At 39.1% G+C, this 15,159-nt stretch overlaps 1 protein-coding gene across 1 annotated transcript in view; it reads left to right on the top strand.

Moving 5' to 3' along the window:
• The window catches only part of LOC136762742 (sodium/hydrogen exchanger 3-like), a 50,657-nt gene that overhangs the window by 1,118 nt on the left and 34,380 nt on the right, over nt 1-15,159 (top strand). Inside the window, exons 2-3 of the mRNA XM_066716301.1 lie at nt 1,507-1,680; nt 11,123-11,425. Coding sequence (XP_066572398.1) covers nt 1,507-1,680; nt 11,123-11,425 — 477 coding nt within the window. The remainder of the gene's footprint in view (nt 1-1,506; nt 1,681-11,122; nt 11,426-15,159) is intronic.

Raw genomic sequence — 15,159 nt, 5'->3', positions numbered from 1 at the left:
AAACATTGATATGTATAGAATATCTCCCCATACTGACCAGAATTCTATAATAAATTGAAACACAGCATACTTCCTCCTCTCTCATAACGTACAATGATATGTGAGGATCTAGATGTAGTGACTTACTGTCTATTGTAAACTACACAATTTTAATTTTAATTGCATGATTTAGTTCATAAATGTAATAAGCATTCATCTGTACAGTTATTTAGCAGATGTCTGTCTTATTTACATAGTGGTACAAACAGTAACATACTATGTACTACATTTTCACAATTTTACATGGTAACTGTAAAGTATTCACACCAAAGGTGTTTAAGAGTTGAATGCAAAGTTTCTGAACTTACACATGTGTCTGCATCTACTTAACAAATGTCATCATCCACTCTGCAAAATCCCCTTATCCCGACCAACCTTACTTAGTCCTTTATCTTCTCCACTGCATAGTATCTGTGGTAAAGTGGTAACACCCCCGATACTCCATGGTAACAATATATCTCTAACAAATCTATGTGTTACAGTCAGTACAGTAAAGGTATAAGAGAATAAATAAGAATGATTTATAGGTTTCAACTAAACATACAAATCTTAAGAATGTGTGAAGGTGGCACAATAACTGGTTAGATTTAAAATCAAAAAGGTTTATAGATTGTGGATGATAACATTAATATATGGTTTCATCTTTTCTTTATTAATATATCTTCAGTGGAATACATTAAAAACATGTCTCCTGGAATTCTGAAAGAGTGGATTGTTCTTTACTTTACAAGCTCTAGAATTTGTTTAACATAGGATTTCCTTAGAGAACACCTGATTCACTATAGTGCAAAAGAAAAAGATAGCAGGTCTGATCTGATCTACTGTGGTTCTGGGAGCTTTTGACTGGGAAGGAAACATTTAAACAATATTACAGGGTAACAATATATCTACAAAACAAATTGACATATTACAGTCATTACAATAAAGGCATAAGAGAAGAAATGAGAATGATTAACAGGTTTAATCTAAATAGCATCTTGAATTTTAAGAACGTGTTTAAAGGTGGTAAGACAATTAAGTATGAGTTAAAATTGTTAAAGGATTATACAAACACATTTCTCTGATTAGCAAACACAGCATCAATTATACATTATCCAGTCTATGCACAAGTCTGATGAAAATCAATCCAACCCACATTTTATGTATAGTATAAGAATCAGAATTACAAGAGAGGAGTGTCTAAGGGCAGCATCTTTGCAACTGGATGGGCTGAGCTAGAAAGGTGAACTGTCTCACTTGCAGTCTGAAAAGGATTTCCATAGCACCAAGAGAAAGCAAATGGTCACAGCTAGGATAGCTAGCAAGCAACAAAAGAGGGGAATAGAGTGAGAGACAACGATAGCTGCAGAGGAGGAAGATATATTTAAAAGGACACAATGTGTATATTTACTTGTTTCAGTATACAGTTCAAAATGTTCAAGTTTTCACTCCTGCTGATAGCTGTAGTTCTTGTTTGCTGTGTTTCAGCCACAGGAGAGAAAAATGGGTCTGATTCCAGTGTTTCCCAAAACCAGACAGGAAATGTGGCTAACACAATCTACAAAAACACCACCTTCCAGATTGTCACTTGGAATTGGAACATAATCTCGGTACCTTACCTGGTTGCTCTATGGGTTCTGGTGTGTTGGCTGTGCAAACTTGGTATGTTTATTCTTTCTTTCTCTTTTAAAATTATGCAGTGAGATGATTTACACTGGTACACCTGTTATACCTGACATTGATCATCTACATTTAAGACTAATGTTCTGATGTTCCAGACCCAGTGTTGGTTCATTCTCAGACAAAGGTGTTCAATACTGTTAGATTCTGACATGATTGGAACTGCTTATATGACTTAATTATTTAGTTAAGAAACAAACACCAATATATATGAAATGTTATTTTCTCCTTAATCCTGATGTATGTGGTATAGTTATGGAATGTTATATTTTTGTATTGTTTGGTGGAAACAAAACACTGTTGAGGAAATATAAAGAGTAATGCTGTTTTATACATTTGTATCTAAAGACCCTGTTGAACAAACAGATCTCAAACAGCCTCTCAGGCTTGGTTATGCATCCCTTATGCTCTCTGATGGCATATTAGCATAAAATAAGTATCTCTTTTTATTTGTATAGTGCCCTTCGCAGGGCTGCCACAGAGCACTTTACAGAGTGATAATAACACCTATATAAATGTTAACACCTTACTCCAAGCTTTCGATGCATTTGGGTGAGTAAATGTGGGAGCATACATGTTTATATGGTCATATCTCATTTAAATAATGTACAGACCATATAACAATACTTAGTATCAACTTAACAGGCGTTAAGAGGTTATTCATTTGTTTTTTTTATCCCTTACTTTCCAAATTAATTCTGAGAGATGTGTGCTGGTGGAGAGTGGACAGTAAACTGGATTCACAGTAGAGGTCAACCGATAGTGGATTTTCAAAACCGATACCGATAACAATAATTAGGGTTGAGGGGGAGAACACGATTTGAGATTAATCGGACGATTCTTTTTCTTTATCAATAAAATCAATGTATTGTATAAATATAGCACTCAATGGAAAATTGCAACAGTTAATATAGATCAATTCAAATTCGGGAAAATATTAAAAATTTGAAAAAAATGAAAATAAAATTACAGCATGAATTCAACATTACCCTTTTTAGATCATTGATTAAATAAACTACAAATCATGAAATTCCAGTAATAAACTTTGGGTACTTTACTTATTTTCAGATATAACTGCTAGCTGTAGAATGTGTAGATGTGGAATAAAGCTGCCGGTGCTGAGAGGCTCACAGAGGCTGTGGTCAGCTGTGCACCTGGGGCAGAGCTGCGCGACCCTCACTCTCAAACAGGCTCAGTAATAGCGGATGCGCTGCTGGATCTGCTAAAACAGAGACAAAAGACAATATTTCATGCTTTCCATTTGTAGATTTGTTTAGTAGAACTCTTTTCTTATTTCTCAAAAAACTCATGTAGATGTAAACATAAAATAAATGTGACTGCACCACACATTGTATTAATTTTATTTATAGATTTTCGTTGAATTTGCAAGTAATAAAGGCAGCTGCTGTTATTTAACAACTGGATTAGCAAGGAAACATTAGAACATTCTGGAATCATATAAGGGCGTCACCATGTACACAAACGCCTAATGTTTTTAATCCACACACTTGTTTTACACAAATAAATACGATTCAAAATAAATAATATAAACAAACAAGTTCATAAACAGACATATGAATCTAAAAATCAAAGACTTGTGCAAATAACTCAGTAGGAATGAGAAAAGGTTCAAATGTAAAAAAGAAGAATGCCCTGATTTAAATATCCACACTGCTTTGCGTGTACAATAACTTCATATAAAATATTTTTTAACACAGCAATTGTTATTCTTCACTACTAAACTACTTAGGGGACATAAATAATATTTATTATACTTCCCCATCAAATAAATGTTATAATCCCCTTCAAAACACATTTCATTGGTAGAAGAATAATCTAGTGGCAAAATGTTGCCGTTTGAAAGCTGTGAAATATCCGCCGGTGCGGGTTTTGGGGGATATAAATGTTATGTAGCTATTTATAAAACTGTCAGAGTCATAAACAAAGTACCTTACATTTTATTTTGTTTGTTTTCAATGTTTGATTTACAGTGTCACGACAACTTTAATTGACAACTTGTTTATGTATCTCTTCTCTCAGCTGAAGTTGTTAAGCGAGCATCAATTTTAAATTCCAGCCAAGCAGCGTCTGCACGCTGAGCCAAGTCACATGTGACCATGAACTTCATGAGGGAGTCAGTGATGGTTTTCATTTCACTACTAGTTTGTCCCATATAACCAAGAATATTAATGCGTACAACCCCAAAAAACTATCAGCCATTTATCGGCGTTCATTTCTGTCGATTGCTGATAGTTTCAAAAAGCTGTTATCAGCCCGAATAATCAGTTGACTTCTAATTGACAGGTTTAATCTGAACATAAATACTGGTTGTATTAAGCTACATTCTTACCTCATTTAAGCATGAAGCAAAAAGTGAGCACATTATAATATAAAAAATAATACACAGTAATAAAAAGTACACTTTACTTTCTCATTACGAATATTGTGACACTGTGTGGGGTTGGAAACGGCCTCGAGCTCTCAAGGCAGGGCTCAGGAAACATTAAGTGAAAACCTTACATTTCTTACCTTACAATGTACAGTGATCAAAGTAAATGGACAGACAAAACCCAAAACAAAACCCTAGCTCCTATAAGCTAAACATATAATCATGCCCTCTCCAAACAAGTAACTAAGCAGTGATGAACACACTAGCAAAACAAACAAGTCCATATTCCAAAGCCGTAGTCAAGTTCAAAGCCAAATTTAAAAGTCCCTATCATCTTCTTTTGTCACTTTCTTTAGCTGCTTTCACACTAGACAGTTGAACCCAGGGCGACCCTAGATCAAAAATCAAGAGCTTTCACAATCTCAACCGAGACAAAACTCTGAAGACGGGATGAACTCACCCCTGCTAGAGACTAGGTTTGAGATTTGCAACGCGGGACAAGGCACACATCTCACATTGAAAAACCTAATGTGAATCGAAACCCGTGTACTGAAGCGCAAGGCAACTGTGAATGCAAGCAGGGCTGAAGTCAGGGGTCACCCCAGGGCTGCACCAGGTTCACTCAACCTGGGATTAGATGGTGTAGTGTGAAAACACCTTCTATGTGTCTGTCTCTCTGATCTTCCCCACATCTTCTCTTTCACTTTATCAGATTAATCAAAACAAAGCAAATCAATTACATTCTTCATACATACCTCTCCAATCTTTACAATCTATCAAAAGATTAACTATTAATATAAATAACAGGTAACACTCAAGAGAGGGAACAAATATGTTTGGAATATATACTCCTGGATGACCTTGGCTGACAGTTCAGTCTCATGGTGTAAAGATCAATATAGGTATAACTAGTGCATTGTACAGTCTGAACATTACTTCCCTTATTTTAAATTCTACACTTTTCACAATATACCCTAACATTGTTTGCCTTTTTTTATTGCTTCCCCACATTGTTTGGATGGAGAAAGTGCAGAGTCCACATAGATTCCTAGATCTTTCTCATGCGATACTTCATCTAGTTCTATTCCTCCCACAGTGTAATTATAGTGGACATTTTTGTTATCTGCATGTGGTACCTTGCACTTGTCCACATTTAATTTCATCTGCCAGGTGTCAGCCCACAACTAAATATTATCTAAGTCCCTTTGAATAACCTGTGCTGCCGAGATTGTATCTGCTGAGCCACCTATTTTAGTATCATCTGCAAATTTGACAAGTTTGCTAACTATCCCTGAGTCCAGATCATTAATATAGATTAGAAAAAGCAAAGGCCCTAATACTGATCCCTGTGGAACTCCACTAACAACCTCACTCCAGTTAGAAGCAACTCCTCTAATCGACACCCTCTGTTTCCTATACATCAACCAGTTCATTATCCATCTACTTACATTACCCTGAATGCCTACAGCTTCCAATTTGAGGATCAGTCTTTGGTGTGGAACCTTATCCAAAGCTTTTTGAAAATCTAAGTATATCATATCATATGCTTTCACATGATCTACAGCTGCAGTTGCATGTTCAAAAAATTCTAATAAATTAGTATGACATGATCTGCCTCATCTAAACCCATGTTGACTGTCTCCAAGAATATGGTTTTCATTAAGATGCTCCACTATTTTCTGTCTATTATTTTTTTCAAATGACCCTTTCTTGTGTATTGGTACAACATTTGCCGACTTCCAGTCAGTTGGCACATCCCCTGTTTCATTTGGAATAGTTTAGTTAGCGTCCTATACATAATTTCCCTAATTTCTTTAAGCAGGTTTTTTTCTTGTTTAGTTTAGTTTTTTATGTAAGAGATATCTTTCAATTAACACCTCAAATCACAGAGAATTGGACTTTGGAACAAATAATTTGTTCAATTAAGAAGCTGTTTGATGAATTCACACAGGTTCCTTATTAAATGTTGATAGTTGTGGTTTGAGCTTTTTAGCAAGTAATTTATTTTAGAGAAGAAGAAAGTCTCACATAAAATGAAGGTGCCACTAAGTACAGGTGTGTACTTTTCTATTAGCAGGTGGGTCAAAGTTTTTATTTAATTGCAGCCATTGATTGTTGAGATACATAAAGCTAAAACATAAAAAGCAGTAATAATAAGTACACATTATATATATTGTGACACTGTGTGGGGTTGGACGCAGCCTCTGGACTCTCAAGGCGGGGCTCAGGAAACAGTAAGGCAGGAATTACAAAGAACATCTTCCTTTTATTTCAAAGTAAATGGACAGACAAACCCCAAAACAAAACCCTAGCTCCTCACGTGCCTAAACTAAACATATAAACAATTCCCTCTCTAAACCAGTAACAAAAGTAAACAAAGATAAACACACTAGCAAACAAACAAGTCCATATTCTAAAGTCGCAATCTAGTTCAAAGCCAAATCAAAGCCAAATCTTTTGTCACTGACACTAGACAGTTGAACCCGGGGCAACCCTAGATAGAAAATCAAGAGCTTTCACATTCTCAACCCGAGACAAAACTCTGAAGCCAGGATGAACTCACCCCTGCTAGGGTTGAGATTTACAACCTGGGACGAAAGGGTCACCTCAGGTTGAATCGAAAGTTAATGGTTTCTGACTCATATGGTATGACTCTAGAACCAGATTCTAGAACCAGAAGAAAGTAGCATCTCACAAAAAATTAAAGCACCACTGAGTACAGGTGTGTACTTTTCTAATTTTTCTAGTTTTTGTTTTTGCTAGCTCTATTTGTGGTACCTGAAAGAATGGCATTACAGTTATCCAATTTAGATCCAATCAAATGTGTGTATCAATTTCTCAGTGTCATGTAATGAGAGTAATTGTCTTAATTTAGCAATGTTTCTAAACTGGAGGAATGATCTCAAAATATTCTGAATGTGTGATTCAAAGGATAGATTATGGTCGCAAATTACACCCACGATCTGATCTCTTTAGTGATGAAATTAAAATTATTTTCATGAATTATGAACCAGATGTATACTTATTTTTAGTTACTTTAATTCAATACAAGATAACAGGTTAGCTCTCCTAATGTCATCCCCAGACCACACTTCCATTGTTCACCACCAGAGGTCATCATCCCCTGAATTCTAACCTGTCTTTCTCATTCACCTGCATCAGTCATCCAATTGACATTCCACAACACCATGTGCTCTTGCAACATTCAACCTCCACTCTCATTGAATCAGCACCTCACATCCCTGTCCCCTGCCTCACACTGCTCTGTATACAAAACCCCCTGTTCCTTGCATTTGATGCTAAGTCTTGATTTTCTTTGTGTTGTCATTTCTAAGAGTGTGCGTGTGCGTGTCTGGGTCTGGTTTTTGATCTCTGCTTTGCTTGCACCGACTACTGTTTCTTGGATTCTGTCTTCTGCCTTGTTTGAACGATCGCCTGACCTCCTGCCTGTCCCCTTGACGACTCTTTTGCCTATTCCTACGGATCCTGTTTGCCGGCTCTTGACCCTCGCCTGTTTCAACTCTTCTTTGCCTCTCCGCACCTGGGTTCGTCCCTCCTGTGCCTAGTCTATCATTACAGTTTATGTTAACAAATGATTAATTACACTGTTGTTATAAGTAAATAATGTAGTTAATGAGTACCAACTATGTTAATAAACTGTAAATTGGGAGACCTTTGTAAAGTGTAACCGTTAAATGTATAAACATATGTATACTTAAAGAATAAGATCAAGCTAATTAAGTGTTAATGTACCACGGGTGACAGAAAGTGTAAATCAGTAAACTAAACCTTCCCCACTCTTCCGTACACATAAGAGTGATGTGTAGTAAGTTTTGTGAATATGAGCTGTTGCAGATTGTACATAGACACAGATTATTTGAAATTATTATTATTATTTGAGTTTTAATGTACCATGGTGATGAAATTACAAGACTGGTACTCAGAGCCGGTCCTGTCCTTCCTGGGGCCCTAAGCAAAATTCTGCTAAGGTGTCCTCCTACCTGACCTGTGAGCCATGTAAACCATTTACCATTGCCACACAGTCAATCCTGACACCCCAGTGCTCCCACTACGAATCCTCCCTCTTTTAAAACAGTTTGCTACATTTGTCGGTCTAAGAATAAGTAGACCTATACAGAACAGAATTAGGTATAAACAAACAATATTTACTGAATAGAATATTCTCTATACAATCTTAAGCTAAATGAATATTAACATTAACATAAATAAGAAATTGTAGAAAGTAATAAAATATAACACTGAGCTTTGGCTCTGCTGGTAATTAGTCCAGTCCTCACAATATTATACAATTAGCTCTGTGTTAGTACTTGCTGAAGCCAGCTGTACTGGGTCTGTTAGTATTGGCTGAGGCTGGATGTGGATCAACTGAGTCTGTGCTTGTACTGGCTGATGATCCAGCATCTCCTGTACTGATAAACTTAAGCATAGCACCTGTACATTATAGATAACAATACTATTATTAATTTTATCAGCTGCATCAGGCCCATTCAAACTGGCTACCCCAGATTTATTTTTATACATTATCAAATATAAAATTGTATTGATACTATGGCTTGGCTGAATACTTTACTGAACAATGTGCATCCATATTGCCCAGTATGCCCAGCTAATCAACATTTAAAATTCAATATATAAATCAATAGTCAATGTCAATCAATTGCTTTCCATCTTGCATTAGTCCAGAGTTGTAACTAAACCTTGACTGAGAGACTAGATAATCATTGTCTTGTTTTAAAATGATGTGCGCCTATGAGGAGTGCCATCACGCCCATTTATTGTCTGCACTGGTCCCCAGAGGTTGCTGCTGGAAAGCGTGAGTTTCATCTCGTGCACGCGCATATGAAAGCGGTTATCTTTTCCAAGCTGCAGTTTATAAACACCGTTGTCCATTGGCGCTTATCAAACATAATAAATAGTTGTATTTCACTGTCACTTTTGTCAGGCACAAAGTCAAAGAACACAGCCCTGGAAGTGGCTGGCAAGCAAGCAAGACACAGACAGACCCAGAGATGCACTGCCCAGCTAGGCTAGCAAGACAGACAGACTAGCAAGAGATGCACTGCTAGCACATCAACTTAACATTACTGTTATTTGCTGACATCAAACTTGGAGAGGAGAGAACACAACTTTACACAAGTTTTTTTTTCTCATTTCCTTTTTTATGTTTTATGCCTTCAATTGAAAAATCTTTAGAAATTATTCACCTTTATATGTAAAAAAATATAAGGTTTGTCAAAAAGTACGCTGAGAAACAGTTAAACATACCAGTTAATTAAACTCTCTCGTGAAGAGTGCTTCTTAAATTGTACACATTCCCTTGTCCTAAACACAGATGATTATTTACCAATTTCACAACACTTTGGTCTGCTAGTTCAAAAGCCTATTAACTGGGTTAACGCAAAGTTTTCAGCTTCAACCACATTGCTGGGGAGTTTGTTCCAGATTGTTCACAGCTCTACCACAGTCAAGTTATAAACCCACTATGCCAAAAGACTAGACATCTCAACACGGAAAGTTTACTCTACATATTTCTGAATGATAGCGTCACCATAACGAGCTCATGTATACAAAGAGCCAAGTTACATAAGCAATATGATGTTTACAGGTTAAGTAAAACTGGGACAAAAAAAATAATTAAACGAATGTGATACAGATGACATATAGTCCAATATCCAATTGTTTTGTTTTCTGGTGCATAAGTAAGTTTCGTAAAAAGGAAACAATTTGATAATGATCACAAACAAGTATGCCTGTAAAAGCCATATTAGCCTCATATGGGCTTTACAAATATTTAATGTTTAGTTTCCTGATCACACCATGTATTCATAATCAATCCAGGAAACAATAATAATATTCATCATCATCATCAAAATAGGCTCTGTATCTGAGTTGAAATATTCCACTCATTCTAATGAACAGGGAATGTGAGAGTTAAACATATGTGAATAAACCATTCATTAAGGTCAATAAAATGTTTGCAAGCAATTAATAATTACCAAAATAAACAATTAAAATGCATACTGCTTATTTTATTATATCACAAAGTAAAATAATAATAATAATGAAATGTGAAAATGTTTTCTTTCAGATCAATGCAACTTAAATGATTAATGTCAGAATGACAATAGCTATTGTCATAGCTATATCAGATGGCCATCTCTGGTTATTAACTAAATCTCTTATACTGTATCAATGTCTGGTGCCAGGAATGGTGAACCCAAGTACAGTATGTACTGCTGTGGAGTGCTTACAAATCCAAAGAGCAAGGTCCAATAAAGGTCTGAGGAGTCAGGAGCCGGTACACAGAGCAATGAAGGCAATCCATGAATTGATGTCAGTTAAAGAGGCAGATAGTCAAAACCAGGCAAACACAGCAATGCAGGAATCAGTAAATGAAGGTGCAGGCACAGGTGAAAACATACAGGATAACAAAAGTTTTAAATGTTTAGACTGTAACTCAGGGAGTTCACAATGAGCAGGAGAAACAAAGGGTTATATATACACAGGGCTAATGAACTGGGATAACTGGACAGATGTGCTCATTGACCAGAAGGTGTAAGGGGGTTGGACTAGGGTGAAGGGGATTGTATTTTTTATTCAATTGTGCAAATCAAACTAATACATCTCCTAGATATAACACTCTGCCACATAGTAGGCTACAGTATCATCATCCAGTGTGCTTTCTATGTGAACTTCATATCATTTCAGGCCACAATAACCTGCACTGTTCCCTGAATGGCCTCCCATTGCAACAAGAATTACTTAATAAAATTATATAGATGAACACATGTTCAAAACTAGGAGAAAAAGAAAGAAAGTAAAAGAAAAAGTATTCAGTTAGTGCAAAGTTATGAGACATACTAGATATTTTTAGGATCAAGTGAATGATTTGAAATATTTTATTTTAAATTGCCAGTATTTTATTATGGTATGAATATGAATATGGAATAAATATGAATGAAAATGTCTGTGTTTAATTAGTAATGTAAATGTCTGTTTCTTTTTTTCTTTCAGTGTTTGGATTGAAACACAAGCTCATAACCACTATCCCAGAGAGTGCTTTGCTAATCTGCAGTGGGTTAGTACTGGGTGCCATTGTATGGGGAGCAAACACAGTACAAACTTTCAGCCTGCAACCCACAGTGTTTTTCTACTTTCTCCTGCCACAAATCATCCTGGATGCCGGCTACTTCATGCCCAACAAGCTGTTCTTTGCAAACATGGGATCCATCCTTGTGTTTGCTGTTATTGGCACTTGCTGGAATGCTGCCACAGTTGGGTTATCATTGTGGGGTGTTTACTTAGGTGGTATCATGGGTAAGTCATGTTCTAAAGATGAGAAGTTTTCACATTCACTGAAAAATATAACTTTTGAAATGATTTTCTTTATCCTTGGCACACAACTGACATAGGACAGAGGCCTGTGGGCTTGACTCTAAAGCTCAAAAGCAAGTGCTATAGAAGATGTATATGCAGAACAATTTAAAAAACATACCGTCTCACGGCCATCCAGGAGACATCTTTCTGCGTATTTGTGAGGCAAACGTGCGTAGCATTAGCCCAGATATTCCGGCAGGTTTTGGGAGGAAAATCTTCTATTCTGCTGGTCTCCTGGGTAGATCTCATCTGACTATAGATGGTCTTGTGTAGACCAGCACAGCTTTGTGGAGGCCTACTTTGAGTGCAAAGGCTCGGAGCGCCCTGTAGAACCGTGAGGGATCCCACGAGTGCGGCCTGGTGTTATCCATGGTGCAGAGGCCGAGGCAGAGGTTCATGAAACTCACTTTCTTGCCAGGAGCCTGGATGTTCTTAGCCTTAATGAGCCGGACAACGTCAGGGACCCCCCTGCCTCCATCCAGGGCACCCTTCACCATCTGCACTTGTTTCAGCCTCTCCATTTTACTCCCCCAGACAAACTGAAATATAATTCTGTAAACCAATTTAGCGGTGTGCCTGTCTGTCTGGCCATATAGGCCAGGGCTTTCACTTGCTCTCCGCCAGAACCCGGGAGATGGAAACCTGTCACCTGGACGTCCCGGCGGATCGCCTGCATGAACGGCTCCAGACTGAGGACGTACAACAGGGCCGACAGGGGACAACCCTGTCGAACCCCCAACCTGACCGGAAATGATTCGGTCAGGTGGCAGTTCACGAGGACCCTGCTGCTTAGGCTGCTGTAAATGATCTTAACCCATCTTCTCAGGCCAAGAGCGAGACCTATCCTCTCCATAACAAGCTGCAGGTTTTCGTTGTCCACTCCATCGAAGGCTTTCTCCTGGTCCATGCTGATTAGGACCAGGGGAAGCCTTCTTTTGTTCAAGTAGGCAACGACATCCTTGAGCAGCATGGCGTTGTCGGCCGCCAATCTCCCCCGGGCACCACAGACCTGGTCTGCATAAGTGCTTTGGCCAGTATCTTGTAGTCGGTGCACAGGAGGCTGACCGGCCGACAGTTCTTCAGATCCTTAGGATCCTAAGAATACTCTTCTCCATAGAAGGGGCCAGTCTACCATCTCTGTACACCGACCGCAAGACCTGTGCCAGATCTTCCTTAAGCACCTCCCAAAAAATCTTATAGAATTCAGCAGGGATCCCATCAGGACCCGGTGTCCTTCTAGAGTTAAGACTTTTTATCACCTGGGAGAGTTCAGTGGTGGTGATCTCTGGATCCTCTTCTGCCTCCTCGCCCTCCTCCTTGCGGGACTCCAACAGGGACAGAAAGGGATGGATCAAATTTTGATCCACCAACTTCTGATCGTACAACTCCCTGTAGAAGTCCCGCACCACTGTCTCAACAGCCTCTCTGCCCTCCACCTCCTGCCCCGAGGAGTCGATCATGGAGTACATTGCAGGCCGCTTCTCCTTTGTTTTCCTTCATGTCAATGCTTCCTGATCGTTCTCCATGATACGGACCCTGGAAAGGACCTTGATCTTCTCCTGTTCCTCCCTATAGAGGGCAGAGAGACTCAGTTTAACTGGGCCACTGCATCAGCCAGGTCGAACCCTCTGAGCCCGCCTTTCCATTTCCCTAGCTGAATGAAGTAGCCCTTGGTTCTTTTCTTCACCATCTCCCACCACTCTATGGGAGAATCAAAAAGGTCCCTCAGGGTCCTCCACTCCTTGAGGCGTCTGCCAAAGGTCTTAACTACACAAGGGTCATCAAGCAGAGAGGTTTTGAGCTTCCAGACCCCAGGCACCGACTCATCAGGAGCCTGTGGTCTGAAAAGAAGACCGCCTCTGAAGACATGGCAGTCCTCTCCAGTGGCTTACTGAGGAGAACAAGATCTATCCTGGAGAAGGAGGAGCCAGAAGAACTCACCCAGGTGAACAAGGGGACCAGGTCCCGACCTGCATCACAGAGTTCAAAGTCCTCCACGAATGCAGCGAGATCCCTGCTGGATCTATCATTACGGGGCTTACTCCATTCTACATCCCTCAGGGCACAGTTGAAATCACCTGAAATGGTAACTGGTAAGGTGCCGATCAGGAGCGGGTGTAGCTGAGGGAAAAAGAGGACTCTCTCTCTCTGGCTGGTGGGGACATAAACATTGACCGGCCTCAATACAGCCCCCTTGTATTTAAAGTCGAGGCTGGCCAACCTGCCCGCCTCTATATTTTTTCACTTCAATGAAGAGGTTCTTCAGGAGTATGGCAATCCCGTCCGCTCGGGACACGTTGGACCCAGACCAGAAGGACTCACCCAGGGTCCAACTGTCCCGTAGATCTTTGTATTCTTTTTGGAATGGGATGCTGCACTCCTGTAAACAGATAATTTCTGCCTTCATGCCAGCCAGAGAGTTTAAAACATCGTCCCTCATTTTCACCTCAGCAATGTTCCTCACATTTATAGATAAAATAACTAAACCCATAATGGCAGTGAGGACAATTACCCGCTCCATAACAATCATGTAAAGAACCCCTCCTCTTCCCCACTTCTCTCTTCTCCCCCACCTAGCTTAGTGCTCGCACCCATAATTTCAACCATTTGCCTCACCGCATGATCCTCTAGGAAGCCCATGATGGGGGCTCGGGTCCCGCCAGTTGTCTGCCGCCAAAGGCCTCCACCCCCAGCGCCAGTGACTCCGTCATTGCAGCCCTAAGGTCTTCCTGATCAAAGACACTGGCGCTGATTCTCCTCTCCTGAGGACCTGTGGCTCTCACACTACCACTGGTAGGGCAGACCTGTCCCCTCCCCTGAAGGAGTCAAGGGATTGGTGCAGGAGGGATATTACTATTAGAGGGCCGTGAGAGAAGGGGATCGCATTTTAACAGAACCAGACCACATTTTACTTTACAATACGTTCATGTTTTGACCCCCCCAACCTTTTATTTTTGCTTCTTTCGGGTGTCCAATTTTTAATTAAGGGAGTTAAACCCCCCAAATCACTGTAATTCGAACCCTGTATAGCCTGAATATATGAGTTATATATTTATATATATATATATATATATATATATATATAACGAGTTAATTCCCTGTTAACACACAATGTTGCCACAATGTTGTAGAAACCTAATTTGTGCTGGCACAACATGGTAGAACTGTGTGTTACTTCCATTCTGCCTGCCTGTTGTACAATGGCGCCGAATCAGATGCTCTTTGGCTAGAGACACGTAAATAAAAACTATGTTGCAAAAATACTACACGTGGGTCCCTTCAGATTCGCGCAATTTCCTTACACTTGTACACTTTCATGTAAATGATCTAGAAGTAATCAGTTATCTCTTACTCTTTTTAAAAAGTATCAGTAATCAGAATACTTGTCTGACAGGAGTAACTGTAACTGGAATACAAGTATCACAATTCTGTAATCTGATTACGTAACGCCGCTACTTCTATTCTGTTACTCCCCAACCCTGTTTATTAATTTGTTTTTCTCTATGAGGGGCATTCAATTCAATAATTGATCCTGATATATCATATAGCAGAAACAAACTATCATATACCAAAGGGTATATGATATATCCACTTTGGTATGATTTATATTTTCTGCTATATGGTATATCCACTTTGGTATATGATTTATATTTTCTGCTATATGGTGTATCCAC

The sequence above is a fragment of the Amia ocellicauda genome, chromosome 11, assembly GCF_036373705.1.
Source record: "Amia ocellicauda isolate fAmiCal2 chromosome 11, fAmiCal2.hap1, whole genome shotgun sequence".
NCBI lineage: Eukaryota > Metazoa > Chordata > Actinopteri > Amiiformes > Amiidae > Amia > Amia ocellicauda.
Note: the sequence above shows the minus strand (reverse complement) of the source record. Positions and strands in the feature narration are given on the sequence as shown.